Consider the following 21,935-nt stretch of genomic DNA (forward strand, 5'->3'; position numbering starts at 1 on the left):
TGTGGCTGCAGCAATAGACATATGCCTGATTCTTTCAGAGTGTGGCTTTGTAGTACAGATGTTGATTGAAACGTAGGATGGCTTGATTTATTTTACCTTCTGTCCTTTGGCCCAGTCTGCTGCTGTTGTGCTGCTAAAGAACCATGAGATATCAGAAAACTAGAGAGAACATAGAGAAGCAAGGATAATCTGTAATCCACAGACTGGTGAATGAGCCTTTGAACAGTCCAGGCCACCTACTCATGAGTAAAACCACATTATTTAACCATTTTGGAATGTCTTAGATAGTCTCTGGAATGCCACAGATAACTGTACTATAACCTCGCCCTTATTCAAAGGTGACATCTTGACATTTTTGACACAATGAAGAGATACAGGTAAAACTTGCATTCTTTTAACAGGAGATATGTAAACTGTATTTGTGTGACCTGTATCTAGACAAAATGCCTGCATCCTAGGTAGAATATTCATATTTGTACTGTACCAGGAACAGTCAGGTCCTTTTGTGTGAACATATTCAGAATCCTAGTTCAGGAATTTTCTTTATAAACCCTATTGTAGTAATGCCTTATATTGGTATATAGTTTTATAATAGTCAAGTATGTGTAGATCTTAGTTTGACCTTCCAACAACTTGAAGTAGGTGGGGCAGGGATTGTCATCATTTTTACAAAGAGAAAATGGCAGAGCAGAAATCATATGGTTAGTAAAGGAGGGAGTCAAGACCTCAACTCCGGTCTCAAAATGCCCAGTCCTGTATTCTTTCTGTCATGCCACATGGCTTTGTGTTGAAGCTGGTGTGTGTGCAAGTATGTCTCATGTATGTGGGGGACAGTTAATCCAGCGTCTTCTAGGATCTGGGCCAGTTGAGAAATAGTCAGATATGGCTCATCCTGTCAGTTTTATTATAGTGAATGCTCCGTTGAAGAATGTGGCCTGGACACATAGCTTGCATGGGCTTTCTGCGCTTTTCCTCCCTGAATTGACCTTATCCACTTAGTCCCAGATCCAGAAGCAGGATAGCAGCAGGCTGCACCCCACGCAGAGGCAGAACCCCACTGTGTTGCACTGAGTGCAGGAGGGGAGAGAGGGGAACTCCGGCCAGCAGCCAGAGAGAGACAAAGCGGAGTCCAGGCCACACATGAGGAATTGCTTCTTGTCTCAGGGACTAGTGGGTACGAGGAACTGAGAGTGGCAGAAGTCTCTTCTTAACACTTCTGAGAGAACAGAAGTTGCTGTTCTGTGGGTTTTGTAGGAAAGGGTTAGGATGGTTCTTGAGTTAATTGACTTAGGGAGAAAAAACTGTAAGCTCCTTGAGTACAAGGATCCCTGTGTCTAACAATTTTCTCCCTCGATTTATGTAGCACAGAGCCAAGCACAGAGTAGTGCCCAACTAATGCTTGTTGACCAAACTGTGATCTTCACTATAACACAGGAGTAGGAAAGTATAGATATTGTTAGAGATCGCAAGACCCAATGTGTGACTGAATGGTGATTATTTCTTTTACTCATGTGAAAACACACTGGCTGGCAACCAAGCCATCCTGACTGTAAGCCCATACTCTGCTTTTGCAGGGAGCTGTCTTACCCAGTGACTGCTGTCTTTTCCTGTCTGCTCAGAGTTCATTTCTCATATATTCTCTTTTGAACATATTCAAACAACCTCTTTAAACCTCCTTTCTCCCTTCTCTTTTTCCCTCCATTTCATTGTTGATCTACTGAAGGAAATTTTTTTCCTCTTTCTTATTCTACTCCCTGCTACATCTTGCAAACACGGTCTTTCTCCCTTCTTCAAATGTCTGTATCTTAACTTGGTAGATAAATAGAAGAATAGTGCTGATGATATTCTTCCTGCATCAGGAGTGATGCTACAGTTAATAGAGAATGAGGTTTTTTTAAAGTCTTGAAGTTCCTGGAGACCCATTTAGAAAGTCAGCATATATTTGCTTTTGTATCTTTTATTTAAGCTTTTGCTGAAGTACCAGCATTAAGAATAAATGTGCTTTTTATTCCATTTTAGTTTTAATTAATAGTATAAGTACAGTACTAACATATGCTGCCAGATTTCATTGCACTTAAAATTTTCACAGTGCATGTCACAAACAGGCCTTTATGAGCCCACTTACGGACCCAACTGTAATTTGTCATTTTACGGGAAAATAGGTAGTTTCCTGTTTTAGAATAGCCTGTTGGACACAACCAATATGCTCTTTGTTCTGGTGTCTTTTTAATTTAATGTGTACTAGGTGATTTGTATCTTTTGTCAAGTTCCAAACTTAGGTGGGAATAGAGGGGATTTTTTTGCTTCATACCTATGACTTAAGACCTTTGATGTGTTTGTCCCACAGGGAAAGCTTTTGACATCACCTATGTGCGTCTCAAGTTCCACACCAGCCGCCCAGAGAGCTTTGCCATTTACAAGCGCACGAGGGAAGACGGGCCCTGGATTCCTTACCAGTACTACAGTGGTTCCTGCGAGAACACCTACTTGAAGGCAAACCGCGGCTTCATCAGGACAGGAGGGGATGAGCAGCAGGCCTTGTGTACTGATGAGTTCAGTGACATTTCTCCCCTCACCGGGGGCAACGTGGCCTTTTCTACCCTGGAAGGAAGGCCCAGCGCCTATAACTTTGACAATAGCCCTGTGCTGCAAGTAAGTTCTCCCAGGTTGGCTTGATGCCAGCTAGTTTTACAACATGCAAGATGCAGGAAAGATTACTGTAGCAGGGCCTGTGGTCCCATCTCTGAGGTACAGGGTCAGAGTAGACTTCTTCAGCAACACAGACAGCTGGATTTTATTCTGCTCTCTGTGTGCTATGAATAAGTGAAGGGAAGTAGTTTTGTTCCTACTGCCTGGTTGATGTTTGTTCTTATGCCCTTGCAGGTCTATTCTGGGATGTAAACTTTACACATTTTTTTTAAAAAGTCAAACAATTTTAACTTTAATCTCTGTACCTGAGGTGGAAACAGTTTCCTTCTGATCTTTTGAAGAGAACATTTGACCTCAATAACCCAGTTTTCTTGGATCTTTTTTGATTTGACAAAATAAAAGTATTTTTTTTTTTAATTAGCAAAGGGGAACAGTTGAAGCAAGATATTTGAGAATGCCATCTTCTTTCATTTTTACACAAGAAAATTTTGATTAGGTTTGTCTGGCACCTTGCTGATCATTAAAGAAACTCCTCATCACCTAAAAGGATGGGTGTTAGTGACAGGATGTTAATTTAGGTACCCATGGCATTGTACTTAAACATCCTGATAGAAACTTTTCCCTGTTTGAGAAAGATTTTTTTCTCATGAATTCTACGTGCATATTCCTTATACACCGTAATATGGAATTCTTATGTGTTGCTCAGATTTCTGCATACTTTTCACATGTCCTGGCTATTTGATTATGGAAAAGCTGGTGAGCCACATGCCGTACTCAGCACCTTAACACAGAATTGGAGATGCTGCTGTCAAGTGGCTGAAGTCAGCAACCACATGGGAACAGCCTATATCAGTTGACTGAAATAAGAAAGACTAATAATAGGCTTTTAAATGCTGTGTACATTATATGAAAAGCGATTGTGATTTTTAAATAGGAAATACCCTGTTTTTCTGGGGTTTCTACTTTTGTATCTTCTTGTTCTTTCTCTCTGGAATCCATTATTATGTTCAAGGGCTCTCTTTCTAATTTAATTGGTTTTGGACAGTGACAAAAGATAAGAATATATTTTTCTGGGGGTCCAGTTGCCCCCCTCTTCCATTGTATTTCTGTACGTTGCTGGGAGAGCATGAACATGAAAGCTTTTGGTAAATTCTGAGGTTATGGTGAGTAGTGAGTGTGCTTGCCAAGGCCTTGCAAAAAAGCGTTTCTTGCAATGGAGATAAGTTGTGTTTAAAATAAATGGCAGAGGGAATAGCTGATTTTGATAGATGAAAAAGCAAGGCCGGGCGTGGTGGCTCATGCCTGTAATCAAAGCACTTTGGGAGGCTAAGGCAGGTGGATCACTTGAGGTTAGGCGTTTGCAACCAGCCTAGCCAACATGGTGAAACCCTGTCTCTACTACAAATACAAAAAAAAAAAAAAAGTTAGGCATGTTGGCAGGCACCAGTAATCCCAGCTACTCTGGAGGCTGAGGCAGGAGAATTGCTGGAACCCAGGAGGTGGAGGTTGCAGTGAGCAGAGATCACACCACTGCACTCCAGCCTGGGCAACAGAGTGAGACTCCATCTCAAAAAAGAAAAAAGAAAGAAAAGAAAAAGCAGAAGACTGAATGCCCAGGGGAGAGGTGACCTACAAATACTCCTTAAGTTGATTAGCTAGCAAATATTTGCCGGACTTCTTTCTTTCCTACAGCAAATTATTGCATTTTCCTGTCCTGATGAGGCAACAATAGAAAGAACAGTGGAGTCAATAGGAAAATGCAGTGATACAAAGTTGTAACTGTGGTTTTCTGGCATCTTTGCTAACTGTACACCTGGTAGGCCTGTCTTGAGCCATTTCCTCAACTGTAGGAATTGTGATGTTTGTTGCGCTTTATGCCATAGAAACTAGTGAGACTACATGTGGTAATGAGACTATGTGTAGTAAAAATGTTATGAATTATGACCTGGCATTAAAAAAAATGTTATGGGTATCTGCATAGATGTGGTCAGTTCGTTTTATTATGCAGTAACATTAATTATGTGTCTCTGGATGTAAGAGCTCTGGCTCTGATATCCAGTTGCCAAGGAGGTTGAGCTAATTTGACATTTAGCTGATCTGACAATGAGGAGAGAAAACTCCTGCCTCTCTCCCTCTCTTCATTGCTCCCTGAACCTCCCTACAGAACCTGAAATCTCCCAGATAGGAAAGGAAACCCTTCCTAGTTTCACCATATTATAAGTATTACTAACCTTGATTTACGATAATAATTTACATTTACTAAAGCACTTACTATAGCATACTATAATGTGACAAGCACTGTTCTAAGCCCTTTAATTTTTTAGCTCAGTTAACCTTCACAGTAACTCTGTAAGGTAGATACTTTTATTGTCTCCATTTTACAGATGAGGAATCAGAGGCCCAGAAAGGATATAACTTGCCTCAAATCACACAGTTCAAGTGGCAGAACTGGGATTCAAAGCCTGCAAGGTCTAGCTCCACGGTCTGTTCATTAGGAAGAAAAATGGCTTAGCTTTTTGAGAAGCTCTTATTCAAAGAGAGCTGTGATAAGGATGAAGCCTGTAGAAGACATAATAAGCATTAAACAGAGATATGTTTAGCTATTTACATTACAGACCACTAAAAGATTCCTACCGTTGTGGCCGTGAGTAGGAGTTGTTATTGGAGTTCCAAGTTTGGATATGGTGAAATCATCGTCTCTTCTCCTTTCTAATTATGCTTGAAGGCTTCGTGGAGATTAGTTTTTATGAGCTCTCCATGTTGTTTTATATGCCAGGTATTTGGTGTGGCTTAAGGCAGTGGTTCCAAATCAGGGGTGTGCCTCCCAGACTCACCTGGAGCCTTCTGAAAACATAGACGTCTGCACCTCTGCACTTGCTTGTTATGTCTCCAAAAGTGATTTTGTTGTGCAGTCCCTAGCAAAAACTTAAAATGGAAATGCTATCTTTGAGTGGTTATATGTAATACACCACCCCAAAACCTAATTGTTTTAGATAACTGTGATTTGTTATTTCTCATTATTCTTTGTTAGCGTGGGTCACTCACCTGGCAGCTTAGTTGGGGCCTGGGTCTCTGTCTCCCTGTGGTCCTTTGTCATTAGGAGGTTAGACTGGGCTTTACACCACAGTGGAAGTGATCTGGGAGGGTGAGTCCTTGTGCACAAGTACTTATCAAGCCTCTGCTTATGTCACATTTTCTGGTGTACCCTCAGCCAAAACCAGTCACACACCCAAATCTAGAGTCAGCATAGAAAGAGACTGCACTGGGTGTGGGCCCTAGCAGACATGATTCACTGGGATCATTAGTATGGCATTCTACCACACATGTAAACATCTGCCTAAAATTAGCTCCAAGTAAGGTTTAGATCTCATAAAACCCAGGGAAAAATCATATAGCCCCCCTTCTTGTCCTCTGCCGTTACAGTATACCTACAAACTTGATCAGTTGTGGTTTTTTCAAATTCATTCATTCACTTAGCAAATAATAGTTTGCATACCTACTGCATGCTAGGGAAATCGCAGTGAACAAAACAAAAGTTTCCTACCCTCATGGTACTTACAGTACAGTGGGAAGGGGAGGGTGTGTGTGGAAAAAGACAATGTAAATAAAGTGAGAGTGGAAAATAGGGCGTTGGGGAGGGGTAGCAATGTTAGATAAGTGGCCAGGGAAGGCCTCAGAGAGAAGGTGATATTGTGGGGAGGGTCAATTCAAACACAGACAACATCCAGCTGGTTCAAACCCAGGTAATAATTTATTAGCGAGTACTTGGGCATCTCCCCCACATCTGTCAGTAGGGGATTGGGTTGGCAGGGAGAAATAGATGCTACAAATGGGCAGGCACAGGCAATGAGCAGCATCTCTGATCCAAGTGCAGTGCCCCATGAGCTCTGAGCTGTTCTCCCTGACTGGATTTGGGGTGCAGATGCAGGATGGAGGGAAGGGACATGTGTATTGAGTCCCTAATATATACTGCACATTATATTTTATTTAAGCCTCTCAGCAGCCTTGCAAAGAAATTAGTTATCATCCTTGCTTTTTGAAACTCTGAGTGGTAAAGTAACAAATCAAAGAAGGGAAGAGTCAAAAAGGAGAAAACTATTAGAAAATTATAGAAGTCATTGAGTGTTATAATAAGAGTTAGTGCTAGAAGAGGACATAAGTTAAATGATAAGTTAGTGGTTTAGAATACTTTGTCACATTTGTATCACATTTTCAGTCCCTCCACTTCTCTTTTATGTTTCTGTTTTTGCTTCCTGACAGGAATGGGTAACTGCCACTGACATCAGAGTAGCTCTTAATCGCCTGAACACTTTTGGAGATGAAGTGTTTAACGATCCCAAAGTTCTCAAGTCCTATTATTATGCGATCTCTGATTTTGCTGTGGGTGGCAGGTAAGTAATGTATTAAATTAGTCTTGAAGGCATTTGGAACTTTGGCATAGAGGTGAATCCAGCAACTTGTTTACAACTATGTTAATACCGTTGTTAGATGTTTTTTCTACCAAGAATAGGAGCGGCATTCCTTCTTATGTGATAACGCTTACCTGGCTGGAAAGACAGACAGCAGCCTAGGATATTTTCACTGTCAGATCTTCTCGTTGTTCTGGAAACTAAGCAAGTAGGTTTTCCAAAACCTTGTCAAATCAACATACTTAGTGAATTCTTAGTGACAATTTAAGTGCAAAGGCACTGTGAAGCACCTGAGGAAGGGTAAGACTCACCTTATCCTACTGAGAAGTCCTCACCTTCTTGGATCTTACAAATGAACAGGGTATGCAGTGTACGAATATGTGAAAACTAAAATACTGGTAGTCACCTGTTTTTAAAAAACAGATAAAGCAGCAGTAGAAAAGATGCCACATATCAAGAATGATCCAAAACTGCCAGGCTAGGGAAGCAGATGGCATCTGAACTGGGTCTTGAAGGCTTTGGATAAGGAAGGAGAGAATGCCTGGGTTGGATACAAGAGGATGGACATGTCATGAGCAGAAGTTTAGAGATGGTAGAGTATAAACTCATTTAACTGAAGGAAAATCTCTTATGAATTTGTAGAGTTGTAAACCAGAAAGATAGTTTGGTAGCCAGAGACCTTAAACAGCAGGTGAAGAATCTTGGACTTACCTTCTCTGTATTAGACCAGGATACCCCAAGAGCAGAAAACTTACTTTTGCTTACATTATTCCTGGTATGGGATTGGTACTTAGTGAAAGTTGATAGGAACTGTAACCAATGAGAAATCAGGCAGAATTTTTGGAGTAGTGCTGTGATAAGAAAACAGTGAGCCAGGAGGATTAATCTGCAAACAGGGTAAAAGTAGTGTACAATAGAGGGAATTTATATTCCTGATATGATGCTGGGTTAGGCAACAAATACATGACATTAGGCTGGTGGCAACAGAATAGAAAGGAACATATAGGTGCATTTTATTGTGAAGGAAAAATTATCAGGACTTTAGTCAAAGGTGCTTTTAAGGTTTAGTGATCAGGAGAATGGCGGTACCATTAATAAAATGAAGATGAGCTAAACTGATGAGTTTGGTTATAGATATGTAAAATTTCAGGTCATGGGGGCGTCAGAGTTTGTGTAGCAGTCAAGGATAAGAACTTGAGAGAAGGTGAGAGCAACCTTACTATTCCACGGTGCACATTAGTATTCATGGGAATTTCCATGAGTCTTTAGTTTATTATCATACTTGCATCTAGGGGTTCCTTCAGGGATTCTTGCTCCAGACAACCTGGGGGATATTAGTCTACTACCGACGTCCATATGGTGGTGAGTTATCTAATGTGTCTCACCACGTTTAGGTCGGAATACTTTAAAATCATTATGGCAGATAATTCCTGATGTTCGACTTACTTTGTGCTCCTGAGCATGTAAATAAAGCACTCCTTGATCTTCCCAATAACCTTATGAAATAGGCATTATCATCATCCCTGTTTTACAGGTGAGGCACAGAAGTTAAGTTACACTTGTAAGTGACAGGGGGGGATTTCAAGCTCAGCCAGCCTGGCTTGAGAGTTTATACTTTTCTGAACCACTACTCTCTGCTGTTCTTGACACACAGGTTTGACTTCAGGAATAGAGCTACAGGTATCCTCAGAAATTGTTATGGACTTTGTTTTCATGTCTGGTTAATCCCCACCCCTGCTAAGTAAAGCTACCTTGTTTAATTTTTTTTCATCCTTGAAAATTCAGACAGCCATTACTTAATCTTGCTCAGTTCCTCAGTTTACACTTTTGAATGGTAAAACTCAAAAGCATTCATAGGTTGTTTTTAGTTCTCTGTGTACTTAGTTTTTTTTGTGTGCATTTCTGAGACTTTGCAGCCGTTCCATTTTTTGGAGTGTCTCTTCTCTCCCCAGATGTAAATGTAATGGACACGCAAGTGAGTGTATGAAAAACGAATTTGATAAGCTGGTGTGTAATTGCAAACATAACACATATGGAGTAGACTGTGAAAAGTGTCTTCCTTTCTTCAATGACCGGCCATGGAGGAGGGCAACTGCAGAAAGTGCCAGTGAATGCCTGCGTGAGTGCCCCTTGGCGTCAGTCTGTCCATTAGCTTGAGGACTTCCAAGGGTGGAAGAAGGAATGGGTGACTTCCTTTTATTCCTTTTTGAAAGGAAAGCTCTGAAAGGCCATGCTTTTTCTGTAATTTGAGAGAGTAGAACAGTAAACTGTATTCATTCAGAGGAAAGTCATAGATGAGGGCAATTCACTGTAAAGGCAAACTGAGGGTTTTGTTTCCTTCATGAGCACATGTGCCAGAGATGGAGCAGCATCTGCAAGATGTAGAAATTTGCTTAGATCCAAATACTGGGCCAGTGTAGGCTACTCCAAAATATGGTTTCTCTAGTTTTCTTTGTTCCCCTTTAAAATAGTCTTATTTTTATCAGTGCTCAGGCAGTCAAGGTAGTTGATTAACATGTATTAAATATGATGAGTTCTAGGCTAAGATGGCCATTCCAAGATTATTTCCTTTTTTTGAAAACTAGTCTCACTCTGTTACGGAGGCTGGAGTGCAGTGGCTTGATTTCAATTCACTGCAACGTCCAGGGTTTAAGTGATTCTCCTGCCTCAGCCTCCTGAGTAGCTGGGATTACAGGTGCATGCCACCATTCTTGGCTAATTTTTGTTTTCAGTAGAGACAGGGTTTCACCATGTTGGCCAGGCTGGTCTTGAACTCTTGACCTCAGGTGATCCGCCCACCTGGGCCTCCCAAAGTACTGGGATTACAGGCATGAGCCCCTGCGCACAGCCGCACGAGATTATTTCTCAAAACTATTTTTTCTTTATCTCACCAAAGAGTACAACAGGGAGAATTTTCCCACTTCCCCATTGGAGAGGTGGGTAGCTTTGGGATGAATAGGTCCTAGTATTCCTAGAAAAAGGTAAAATTTAAAAACTTAAAACATTGTTTATCCCTTCATAATGTTGTGGTTTATTCTGAACAGATAGAGAAAGAAATGTCAGGAGAAGGAAATCTTGTAATCATGATTTTAAAGCAGCAATAATTTTCTTATGTCCTTACAAATATTCTTTATCACAGTCTCTTAAGAATAGAGAATAAGAAAGAAGACACTCTTAACTGGCAGAAATTATTGGCAGGGGCTGGGAGCGGTGGCTCACACTTGTAATCTGAGCACTTTGGGAGGCCAAGTGGGGAGGGTCACCAGAGGCCAGGAGTTTGAGACCTGCCTGGCCAACATAGTGAAACGCCACCTCTACTAAAAATACAAAAATTAGCCAGGCATGGTGGCGCTTGCCTATAATCACAGCTACTCACTTGGGAGGCTGAGGCAGGAGAATTGCTTGAACCTGAGAGGTGGAGCTTGCGGTGAGCCGAGATTGTACCACTGCACTCTAGCCTGGGCAATAGAGCAAGACTCCATCTAAAAAAAAAAAAAAATTATTGGCAGAAACCCTTAGAAGGTACCACTATCTTAACTCATGACAGTTTACACTGAGCTGCCTAGAGGAGATTTTCTTACTCGTCTTTTCAACAAATCCTAAGATTTGCAAGTAAAATTTAACAGCCTCCTCTAACTTTTGTAAGCACTTGCTTAAGCTTCTTTAATTCCGTTACTGAACTGTAATATTCAGTGTTGGAAGCTATACAATAAAAGCTGGTACAAGAATGAAATACTCCTAAGATGTGGCATCTAAATAAATTGACATGTATGCTTGAAAAGCATTCTGCTGAATAATTTATGTTCAGTCTATCCAGGAAATTACTTAAAAAACCAAACATTGCCAGTTCACCTCTAGCAAATGAACGTAGTACTGTAGCTAAAGGACTTTGATGAGGAACTAAGTTAATTTGCTTTTCTCCTTGGTCCCTTCAGTACTGTGACACCTCAAAGAGTGAAGTTTCTGGATGTCATGACAATACTGCATTATTGTCAGGACGCTGGGGCTAGGAAAGAGAACTACCTTCTCTCAAGGCGGGAGCTGTGGCGTCTGCTTTAGCTGTGGGTTGGGACAGTGTGGACAGGGTGTTATTCTGCTTCAGAGTTTCAGAACATCAGATCTTCAGGTGGGCTGGACTTGGTTGATTGAAGGATAAGTTAAGGCGGTGGCTTGAGGGAAGAGAAATAGCTAATGAAGAAGGAAAAGGGCACTATAAAACTAACTTAACAAAACTCTAATTTTTGGTGGCAATAACAAGTTTTTTAAAAAGTTTTCTATTGGCCAGGCGCGGTGGCTCACACCTGTAATCCCAGCACTTTGGGAGCCAAGGCGGGTGGATCATGAGGTCAAGAGATCGAGACCATCTTGGCTAACATGGTGAAACCCTGTCTTTACTAAAAATACAAAAATTAGCTGGGCGTGGTGGTGAGCGGCTGTAGTCCCAGCTACTCAGGAGACTGAGGCAGGAGAATCTCTTGAACCCAGGAGGCAGATGTTGCAGTGAACTGAGATTGCAATACTGTACTCCAGTCTGGCAACAGAGCAAGACTCCATCTCAAAAAAAAAGAAGTTTTCTGTTATACTACTGTACTATAAAAAACTGATCATAAGAGAGAAAAAGAACAAAAGGGGCCAGGTATGGTGGCTCATACCTGTAATTCCAGCACTTTGGGAAGCCAAGGTGGGAGATTCATTTGCCTACAACCTGGGCAATATAGTGAGACCCTGTCTCTGCAAAAATAAAAAATAAAATTAGCCAGGCATGGTGGCACATGCCTGTATTCTCAGCTACTTGGGAGGTTGAGGCAGGAGGATCACTTGAGTCTGGGAGTTTGAGACCAGCCTGAGCAACATAGCAAGAACTTGTCTCTACAAAATTTTTTTTAAAAATTAGCTGAGTATAGTGGCACACACTTGTAGTCCCAGCTGGGACTACTAAGGTAGGAGGAGGATCACTTGAGCCCAGGAGTTTGAGGCTGCAATAAGTTATGGTGACATCACTGCACTCCAGAGTGAGACCCTGTCTCCAGAAAACAAACAAATCAAAATATATTCATGGTTTTGGTTGGAAGAAGTCTGTGTTAGAAAAGAAAGATTTATTCAAAAAAAGATTAATTCAAATATTTTTTAAAACAACATCCTGTTCTACTGGAAACCAAATAAAACTTGTTTTTATTTACTATTCAAGATACGGTCTGTATTTTGGGAAGAATCAATAACTCAGAAAAAAATCTTGTTATTATAAATGTAGTAAGGAATTTCTGTGATTGCAGATACTTGGTCTTAAAATATGGTTGTGCTCTGCAGAGAATATAGCTGCTTAACTGACCACCCATTTGGAGCTGAGGCTTCCCTGTACGTGGATGTTTCTGGAGGACCTAGACTTCTCTTTAATTCTCCTTTCATCTGTAGAGGCACTAATTTTAACCTATATGTCTCAGGTTACCCCAGTCTAGATATATAAATAATCTGGCACTTTGGAAGTTAGTGTCTTTGACTCATCTGAGGCCTAAAAAGTTAAGGTAAATTGAAGCCTGCATATAAAATGCCACCTTATTTTTGGAGTTGATACTGAATAAAGGCTAAAGATTCAGGATAATTGTAATTAGACTTGACTTTTATTTGTATATGAGCAGTTAACTGGCAGCAGATTCTTTTCTATACGGGAATTCCTTGTATCTTATGATGGTGCTGTTTTTTAGAGGGAGGAACATTTCTTTATCATCTGGCTATATATACCCTTTATTGACATACTGTGGGGTTTTGTTGTTGGTCTTTTGTTTGTTTTTGAGACAGAGTTTTGTGCTTGTTGCCCAGGCTGGAATGCAGTGGCACAATCTCAGCTCACTGCAACTTCTGCCTCTTAGGCTCAAGCGATTCTCTTGCCTTAGCCTCCCAAGTAGCTGGGATTACAGGTGCCTGCCACCACACCCGGCTGATTTTTGCGTTTTTAGTAGAGACTGCGTTTCACCATGTTGGCCAGGCTGGTCTCCAACTCGTGACCTCAGGTGATCTGCCTGCCTCAGCCTCCCAAAGTGCCGGGATTACAGGCGTGAGCTGCTGCACCCGGCCTTCTTGTTGTTAATGAACAACAAGATGACTACCGGTGTATCTGGTAGTCATTCTTAGTCTACCACCATCTATGATGTGGGAAATTATGTTTGCATTTCAGTCTTAAAATGCTGTTCTTAAAGGTACCTAGATCTGGTGTAACTCATGTGTTTTGACTGACAGCCTGTGACTGCAATGGTCGATCCCAGGAATGCTACTTTGACCCTGAACTATATCGTTCTACTGGCCATGGGGGCCACTGTACCAACTGCCGGGATAACACAGATGGCGCCCACTGTGAGAGGTGCCGGGAGAACTTCTTTCGCCTTGGAAACAATGAAGCGTGCTCTCCGTGCCACTGTAGTCCTGTGGGTAAGTGACAGGAAGATGGATTAAAAGACAAAATGATAGTTCCCTGGACCCCCAGAAAGGAAAGCTTTGTTTCCTAGGCATTTGCACAGCTAAGTGTGGAGGTGTATACATTATTGTGACACAGAAATGAGCCAAGATCTGTCTCTACCCCATGCCTCCACCTTTTTTAACCAAGTTGAACTTTCAGATGAGTTTCTGGTGTGTAAGACAGGGGTGGTGGCCTGAGTAATGGTTCTGTAAATAATTAGCGACAGGATCATAGAGACTGTTTGAACTTTGACTGTAAAAGGTTAACTGCTTTGTGAGTTCTTCCTTGTTAACGATTTTGTTTAGTCTAATCTCCTTAGAGTGCTGAACTATTCTAAGCATGTTGGTGTGTGTACAGAGATGCACAGCATTCTTAGTCCAGCCCGTTCTACTTTTTCAAGAGTTTGACCTTTATTTTTGTCATTTAGGCCTATATATACTTAAATTCTAGACATAGGCCTTAAGGGTCTGTGATCTCCCACAGAGAAGTAACTGGTCTTGTGTGCAGTGTTCCACTGGGTACAAAGTGATTTGTGTTTTTCAATATTAATGAGTAGGTTCGTCCTAGGGTGTATCTGGAAACTTAAAATCCCACAGCTTAAAAGGGTGTGATTTTGAGAAAGTTCTGATTTAAAATTTGATCTTTATTCTCTCTGTGACCATCAAGAGATTGCATACCTGTTCTCAGGCATTGCTTTTAGTTACCAGTTATCTTTCTTTAGCACATTGATTTTACTTAAGTATCTGGCCGAATTTGTGTTTGACAATAAGCTCTTTCCATTTTAGGCTCTCTGAGCACACAGTGTGATAGTTATGGCAGATGCAGCTGTAAGCCAGGAGTGATGGGGGACAAGTGTGACCGTTGTCGGCCTGGATTCCATTCTCTTACTGAGGCAGGATGCAGGTAAAATATTTTCAAAACCAGAAGAAGGGGGCAGAATCTATATATAGTCAACACATATTAATAGATCTGTGGCTTATTGGCAGCCGGGTAACATTTTTCCCGTAATAATTGTCAACAAGACTAAGGACTAGCCGTAATGGTGAGCCACAAGGGATTTGGTTTGTACAGAGAGTAAGCAGAGTTTTAATGAGATGACTATCTTAGACTAAAACCAAATATAAAAATGACTTTAGGATCCATTTTGTTCTATATGTATTTCTTTTTAAAAAAATCTGTTAACATGTAAAACAAAAGGTTGACTTTAAGAGTAGAATTTTTCTCCCATCTCTGATTGTTTTATCGTTTTCCATTGAATAGGTCATGCTCTTGTGATCCCTCTGGCAGCATAGATGAATGTAATGTCGAAACAGGAAGATGTGTTTGCAAAGACAATGTGGAAGGCTTCAATTGTGAAAGGTAGTGCATTCTTTCTCTAGCTGCATTGTGTTTTCTCTGTTATCATATTTCAAGTAAAAAAAAGTAACTGATGCTGTCTTAATCTTTTTCAGATGCAAACCTGGATTTTTTAATCTGGAATCATCTAATCCTAGGGGTTGCACACCCTGCTTCTGCTTTGGGCATTCTTCTGTCTGTACAAATGCTGTTGGCTACAGTGCTTATTCTATCTCCTCTACCTTTCAGATTGGTAATTTAGACCTCATCCCCCAACCTGTTAGAACTGTGAGACTACACTTAGAATATTTTTAAAAATATCACCAGTAACTCTTTGAGGGCTTTTTGATGGTTGGCAATACCTTATGTTATTTAGCATGCATGGTTTTTTTAGTTTAGCCTTTTAATTTAATGAAAATCTATTTTGGCTTTAGAATTTATTGTGATGAATAGTGATTGCAAATGTTATATAAATAGTAGTAAAGTAAAATCTAGTTTGAGTGGCATAGCATATGTAGGTACTTTGTAGGATCTATTTATTCAAAAAGGTTTATTACAGGTATGGTGGCTCACGCCTATAATCCCAGCACTTTGGGAGGCCGAGGTGGGTGGATCATGAGGTCAAGAGATCGAGATCATCCTGACCAACATGGTGAAACCCTGTCTCTACTAAAAATACAAAAATTAGCTGGGCATAGTGGTGCCGCACCTATAGTCCTGGCTGCTCGGGAGGCTGAGGCAGGAGAATCGCTTGAACCTGGGAGGCGGAGGTTGCAGAGAGCTGATATCACACAACTGCACTCCAGCCTGGTGACAGAACGAGACTCCGTCTCAAAAAAAAAACCAAAAACAAAAAATGTTTATTGATGCCTTTCTGTATACAAGGTGTGGTCTTACACATTTTTATGGTACATAGAGGACAAATTCACGATGCTTACAGTGTAAAGTGCTTGTGTTTTCCTTCTGTGCCTGCAGATGAGGATGGGTGGCGTGTGGAACAGAGAGATGGCTCTGAAGCATCTCTTGAGTGGTCCTCTGAGAGGCAAGATATTGCCGTGATCTCAGACAGCTACTTTCCGAGGTACTTCATCGCTCCAGGTATGTAAGGCTAGAAAGCAATCTGATTTGCTGTGTGATTTTGTTTAATCTCAATGTCACATTCTTGCCCACCTTTGTGTCTGCATTTCAGCAAAGTTCTTGGGCAGGCAGGTGTTGAGTTACGGTCAGAACCTCTCCTTCTCCTTTCGAGTGGACAGGCGAGATACTCGTCTCTCTGCAGAAGACGTTGTGCTTGAGGGAGCTGGCTTAAGAGTATCTGTGCCCTTGATCGCTCAGGGCAATTCCTATCCAAGTGAGACCACTGTGAAGTATGTCTTCAGGTAAGATAGCTTTCTTTGTAAACTGAGGCTTGACAAACATTGTGAAAGTGGTATCTTTAAGTTTAACTGGCCTCTAGATAAACATTAAAGAAAAACCTGTGGGTTATCATGCTGATTTAGTAAAGGGGAGCCTTCCTTTGTTTACTTTTATCTTTTCCAGTTGTACTACAAAACCAATAATCTCATTTCTGATTTGATTTGTCAGAGCATTGCATTGTTGGTGGAAAAAATGAATGAAAAATGTTTCCCCAACATCCAGCATTATCCTTACAGAGGTTAATGTGGCCCTTTCTTTCTCTCCAGGCTCCATGAAGCAACAGATTACCCTTGGAGGCCTGCTCTTACCCCTTTTGAATTTCAGAAGCTCCTAAACAACTTGACCTCTATCAAGATCCGTGGGACGTATAGTGAGAGAAGTAAGTTATATAATTTAGGAGAGTTGTTTAAAAAGATGATTGGGTAGAAAGATTCATGATAATGCAAAAGTTTCTCTCTCCTAATGCTATAACACTGAGAAGTGCATAACGACCACATTATACATGAATTATACATAAGAACAATGCACTTTTAAACTGCTTTCAATGACCTGGAGCAAATTTGGTAAAATTAGTAAATAGTATTGTTTTATAATCAGTAGGTCAATTGAGGTTGCATTGTATAGAAATAGATTTTCTTAAAAAAAGTACCTAATTATAGACCAAGCTCAGTTGCTTACACCTGTAATCCCAGCACTTGGAGAGGCTGAGGCAAGCAGATCACTTGAGGCAAGGAGTTTGAGACCAGCCTGACCAACATGGTGAAACTCTGTCTCTGTTAAAAATACAAAAATCAGCCAAGTGGAATGGCGCAAGCCTGTCATCCCAGCTACTTGGGTGGCTGAGGCATGAGAATTGCTTAAACCCAAGAGGCAGAGGTTGCAGTGACCTGAGATCATGCCACTGCACTCCAGCCTGGGCAACAGAATGAGAATCTGTCTCAGAAAAAAAAAAATCCAATTACAATTCTGCCAGCTCAAGTTGCCTCATCTTCATTTCTTTTTATTTACAGTTATGTAATTATAATTTGTGTCATCGGTTACCTTATTGAAAATCATAAATTATTGAATGAATATTTGTTATAACTTTAGGTAAACAAGAGTTTAAGACTTAAAAAAATTTTTTTTTTTGAGACGGAATTTTGCTCTGTTGCCCAGGCTGGAGTGCAGTGGCACAATCTCAACTCACTGCAGCCTCCGCCTCCTGAGTTCAAGCTGTTCTTCTGCCTCAGCCTCCCGAGTAGCTGGGATTACAGGCACATGCCACCACACCCGGCTAATTTTTGTATTTTTAGTAGAGACAGGGTTTCACCATGTTGACCAGGCTGGTCTTGAACTCCTTACCTCGGGTGATCCACCTGCCTCAGCCTCCCAAAGTGCCGGGGTTACAAGCATGAGCCACTGTGCCCAGCCAAAATTTTTTTTCTTAAGAAAATGTTTTAAACAAGGACCTTTTTCTTTAGCAAGGTACAGCTATTTGGGAGGTGGAATTAGTGATGATGTGGTATTGGGAGAGGCATTTGTGGCTTAGATGTGTTGATTTTTGAGATGCCTGTGTGAATATCCAGATAAAAATGTCTTATAAGTAGTTAGAAATATGAATCTGGGGCTTAGGAAGAGATTAGGACCAGAGATCCAGATTTAGAAGGTTGTCAACATATGGACAATAGTTTTTAAACTTGGAAACATGACAGAAAATATAGAAGGGAAAGAAGGATGGAATCCTGGAAACAGTTAGTTAAGGTCCATGTGCTAAGACCCAAGGGCAACATGGCAAAACCACATCTCTGCTAAAAATTCAAAAATTAGTGGATTATGGTGGAGCACGCCTGTAGTCCCAGCTTCTCAGGAAGCTGAGGTGAGAACACCATGTGAGCCCGGGAGATCAATGCTGCAGTGAGTGGTAATTGTGCCACTGCATTTCAGCCTGAATAATGGAGTGAGAACCTGCCTCAAAAAAAGTACAGTAAATAAATAAATAAGACCCAAGGGAGAAGACAATTGTAAGGAAGAGAAACAATAAGTTTAGGAAGCTAGCATCATTGGGTTTTGGACTGGATGATTCCTTAATCATTAGTGAGTTGTTGTTTTTAAGAAGTGTTAAAACCATCCAGGCATGGTGGCTTATGGCTTACAGGCCTCCCAAAGTGCCTGTAATTCCAGCACTTTGGGAGGCTGAGGCAGGAGGATTGCTTGAGGGTAGGTGTTCAAGACCAGCTTGGACAACATAACAAGATTCTGTCTCTATTAAAAAAAATCATACAAATTAGCTAGGCGTGGTGGCACACACCTGTGGTCCTAGCTACCCAGAAGGCTGAGGGCAGAAGGATTCGTGAGCCCAAGAGTTTGAGCCTACAGTGAGCTATAATCATGCCATTGCACACCAGCCTGAGTTACAGAGGGAGATTTATCTCAAAAACAAAAACAAACAAACAAAAAGAAACACAACAAGTGTGTTGAAACTGAAAGATCACAATGCTTTAAAAAGTAATTTGAAGTTGATGAAGTAAAATAAAGAATGTTCTGTTAAGAAGTTTGGCTATAAGGAAAAGACATGGGCTATAATTTGGAAATAGAAACAAGATTGAAGAAAAAGTATTTTTAGAATGGGGAGACTTAAGGATGTTTAGAGTTGAAAGCACAGTAACCAGTAAAGCCATATCTCATGATCTAACTGGGCAAGAGAAACCTGTAAACATACCAAAGTGCCTATGCCTTGAATAGGCAGTAATAAGAGGTGTCCTTCAGCCTTAGGTGGTCAATTTTCAAATAGATTTTATAAACAGCAAGTGCTATTTCATGACATGAAAAATGCACTTTAAGCATAAGACTGCAAAACACTAGAGTGGAATGGAGATTACAGGGAAATATGTCAGTGTTACTGAGGCCTGCCTCTCTGATAAAATGTTCTCGCTGGTGCTTTTATCAAGGGCACCACTGGATTGGATGAACCATTGGTCTAAGTCAATATAAGGTTTCCTCTGTTTTCTTATAGGAATGGAAAGGCATTGGGTTTTTTAGTAATTGTGACTTGTAAGAAGTAACCCTGAGTTTTAGAAATTCACTTGAGGAATTTTTATTTTTATTTTTTATTTTTTTTGCCGAGGGCAGAAATTATATAACCTGAGTATTACCTGTTGACAGGTGCTTTCCCTTCTGTCTTTCCTTGAACTCTGTAGTCAGTTCCTGCTTTTGTATCAAAAAAAAAAAACGAAAGCACTGCTTACTGGCTATGGACTTAAACTCTTCTTTTCCCCCATACTCTAGCTCCTATCTTTTCTCACCCCAAATGATTGTCTAATGCTTTTCATTTTTCACATTGGTGAGGACTGTAAAATTCAGCAAATCTAGGGGTATGTGTGTGTGTTTTAAAAATAAAACTTGGGCTGGGTATGGGGGCTCACACCTGTAATCCCAACATTTTGGGAGGCCCAGGCGGGTGGATCACTTGAGGTCAGGAGTTCGATGCCAGCCTGGCCAACATAGTGAAACCCCACCTCTGCTTAAAAAAAATACAAAAATTAGCCGGGCATGGTGGCACATGTCTATAATTCCAGTTACTTGGGAGGCTGAGGCAGGAGAATTGCCTGAACCCAGGAGGCAGAGGTTGCCACGAGCCGAGATCACACCACTGCACTCCAGCCTGGGAGACAGAGCGAGACTCCATCTCAAAAAAAAAAAGTAAATGAATAAATAAAATAAAAGTTTGCCATCTCATCACTCCAGATACTTAGCACCCAGTACCACGATTGTTCTAAATGTATTTTCTAATTATCTTCTCCAATGGATAGAAGTGGATGTGTTCTTCAGTTTATCAGAGCCTAATTAAGCTAAGGGCTGGTTTTCTCTGGAATTTGGGATATGGTTACTTTTTAGTGTTATTGACTTTACACAGGGTTTTGGAAAACAATCCAGTTCAGTGATTTTCTCTTCCTCACCATTCACAGGTGCTGGGTATTTGGATGATGTCACCCTGGCAAGTGCTCGTCCTGGGCCTGGAGTCCCTGCAACTTGGGTGGAGTCCTGTACCTGTCCTGTAGGATATGGAGGGCAATTTTGTGAGATGTGCCTCTCAGGTTACAGAAGAGAAACTCCGAGTCTTGGACCATACAGTCCATGTGTGCTTTGCACCTGCAACGGACACAGTGAGGCCTGTGACCCTGAGACAGGTGAGATGATCTTTGGCAGCTCTTAGACCTAAGTGCTCTTTAGCAGTTGGGTAGAAAGTGCTCACTGTCTTACTCACTTGCCTGTTTTCTCACACCTACTCTCCCAACAGGTGTTTGTAACTGCAGAGACAATACAGCTGGCCCACACTGTGAGAAGTGTAGTGATGGGTACTATGGAGATTCAACTGCTGGCACCTCCTCTGATTGCCAACCCTGTCCGTGTCCTGGAGGCTCAAGTTGTGCTGTTGTCCCCAAGACAAAGGAGGTGGTGTGTACCAACTGTCCTACTGGCACCACTGGTAAGTCTGCTCGATCCATCTGCTTTCAGTGTTCCATCCTATGAAAAGACCTGGGGGAAAGGGGCTTTGGGGTTGTTTAGGATCTTTGTGTTTGGTTCAGTTTCAGTGGTTATGGTTTTTCCTAAGAGGAAGCTGAGGCTCACTCTGCTTGTTTCTTTCTCTCTCTGTTTTGGGTATCCCCCGATCGCCTCAGTTTCTCAACCAAGGGCTTTCATGCCACCTTGATCTACCATTTTCCCCTTAGGTGATCAAATCTTGTCTTGAGGCTTCAAAAGACTTTCTCTATCTGTGACAGCTAAGTTTGTATTTCCAGCCCTGGCACCTCTCCTGATCTACCTACTGGCCATCTCCACTTGGGTGGTGGATTAGAAGCCTTCTACTTGCCTCTCCACACCCCTGTTCACCTTTCTCCAGCCTGACTGAGACTTACATACACTGTATCAAATGCTCCATTTGAGTTCAGACAGCAGGAAGTACATACAGGAGCTCACCGAGGAGGAGGAGGGTGAGGACAGAGTATTTATTCCATGGCCCCTTCTCTATGGGGTTCTGTGAATTGATGACCCCAAATCAAAGTTCTCAGCGTCCGGCAGGCCTTCTCCAAACAGCCCTTTTTACCTTTAGGTTCTGCTAGGTGCTCCGCCCACCACCTGAGGCCCAGGGTATGGAGCCTGCCTCAAGTGACACACTCTCCTTGCAGTTTCCCTACACTCCATGCTAATTTGATTGTGTCAGCCGTTTTCTGCTGTGATCTTGATTCACATAGCTAAAGGAACTCAAACGAACCCAAATTAAATGTTTTATTTCCTCCCTTTTTCTTTAACCCTTTGTTTCTCCTCCAATCTTGCTCATCTTAGTAAATATGCTACCATTAGCTCAAGCTGAAACCTTAGGGCTTATACTTGATTTATCTTCCTTTCATGTCCTAAAAACAGTCAGCAAATCTTACTGATTTTATCTCAGATCTGACCACTTTTCATCACTTCCACTGTCACCACCCTGGTTCAAACCTCTTATCTCCCACCTGGAATTGCCTAATTGCCCTCCCTGCTTCACTTGCTCCCCTACAAGGGATCCATTCTCCACATGAAAGCCAAAATGGTCCTTTAAAAATGTACATCAGATTATACCACTTTTAAACCCTGCAATAGCTTCTTGATGCACTTACATTTAAAACCAGATCCGTTACTGTGACCTCTATGGTCCTACA

General features: G+C 41.4%; 1 protein-coding gene across 1 annotated transcript in view; it reads left to right on the top strand.

Moving 5' to 3' along the window:
* The window catches only part of LAMC1 (laminin subunit gamma 1), a 123,689-nt gene that overhangs the window by 79,110 nt on the left and 22,644 nt on the right, over nt 1-21,935 (top strand). Inside the window, exons 2-13 of the mRNA XM_012444614.2 lie at nt 2,348-2,652; nt 6,910-7,040; nt 9,011-9,177; nt 13,293-13,481; nt 14,295-14,412; nt 14,770-14,868; nt 14,961-15,097; nt 15,820-15,942; nt 16,034-16,223; nt 16,527-16,639; nt 20,205-20,426; nt 20,537-20,725. Coding sequence (XP_012300037.1) covers nt 2,348-2,652; nt 6,910-7,040; nt 9,011-9,177; nt 13,293-13,481; nt 14,295-14,412; nt 14,770-14,868; nt 14,961-15,097; nt 15,820-15,942; nt 16,034-16,223; nt 16,527-16,639; nt 20,205-20,426; nt 20,537-20,725 — 1,983 coding nt within the window. The remainder of the gene's footprint in view (nt 1-2,347; nt 2,653-6,909; nt 7,041-9,010; nt 9,178-13,292; nt 13,482-14,294; nt 14,413-14,769; nt 14,869-14,960; nt 15,098-15,819; nt 15,943-16,033; nt 16,224-16,526; nt 16,640-20,204; nt 20,427-20,536; nt 20,726-21,935) is intronic.

Source organism: Aotus nancymaae, unplaced genomic scaffold (genome assembly GCF_030222135.1).
Source record: "Aotus nancymaae isolate 86718 unplaced genomic scaffold, 86718_ANA_hifiasm-v0.15.2.pri h1tg000108l, whole genome shotgun sequence".
NCBI lineage: Eukaryota > Metazoa > Chordata > Mammalia > Primates > Aotidae > Aotus > Aotus nancymaae.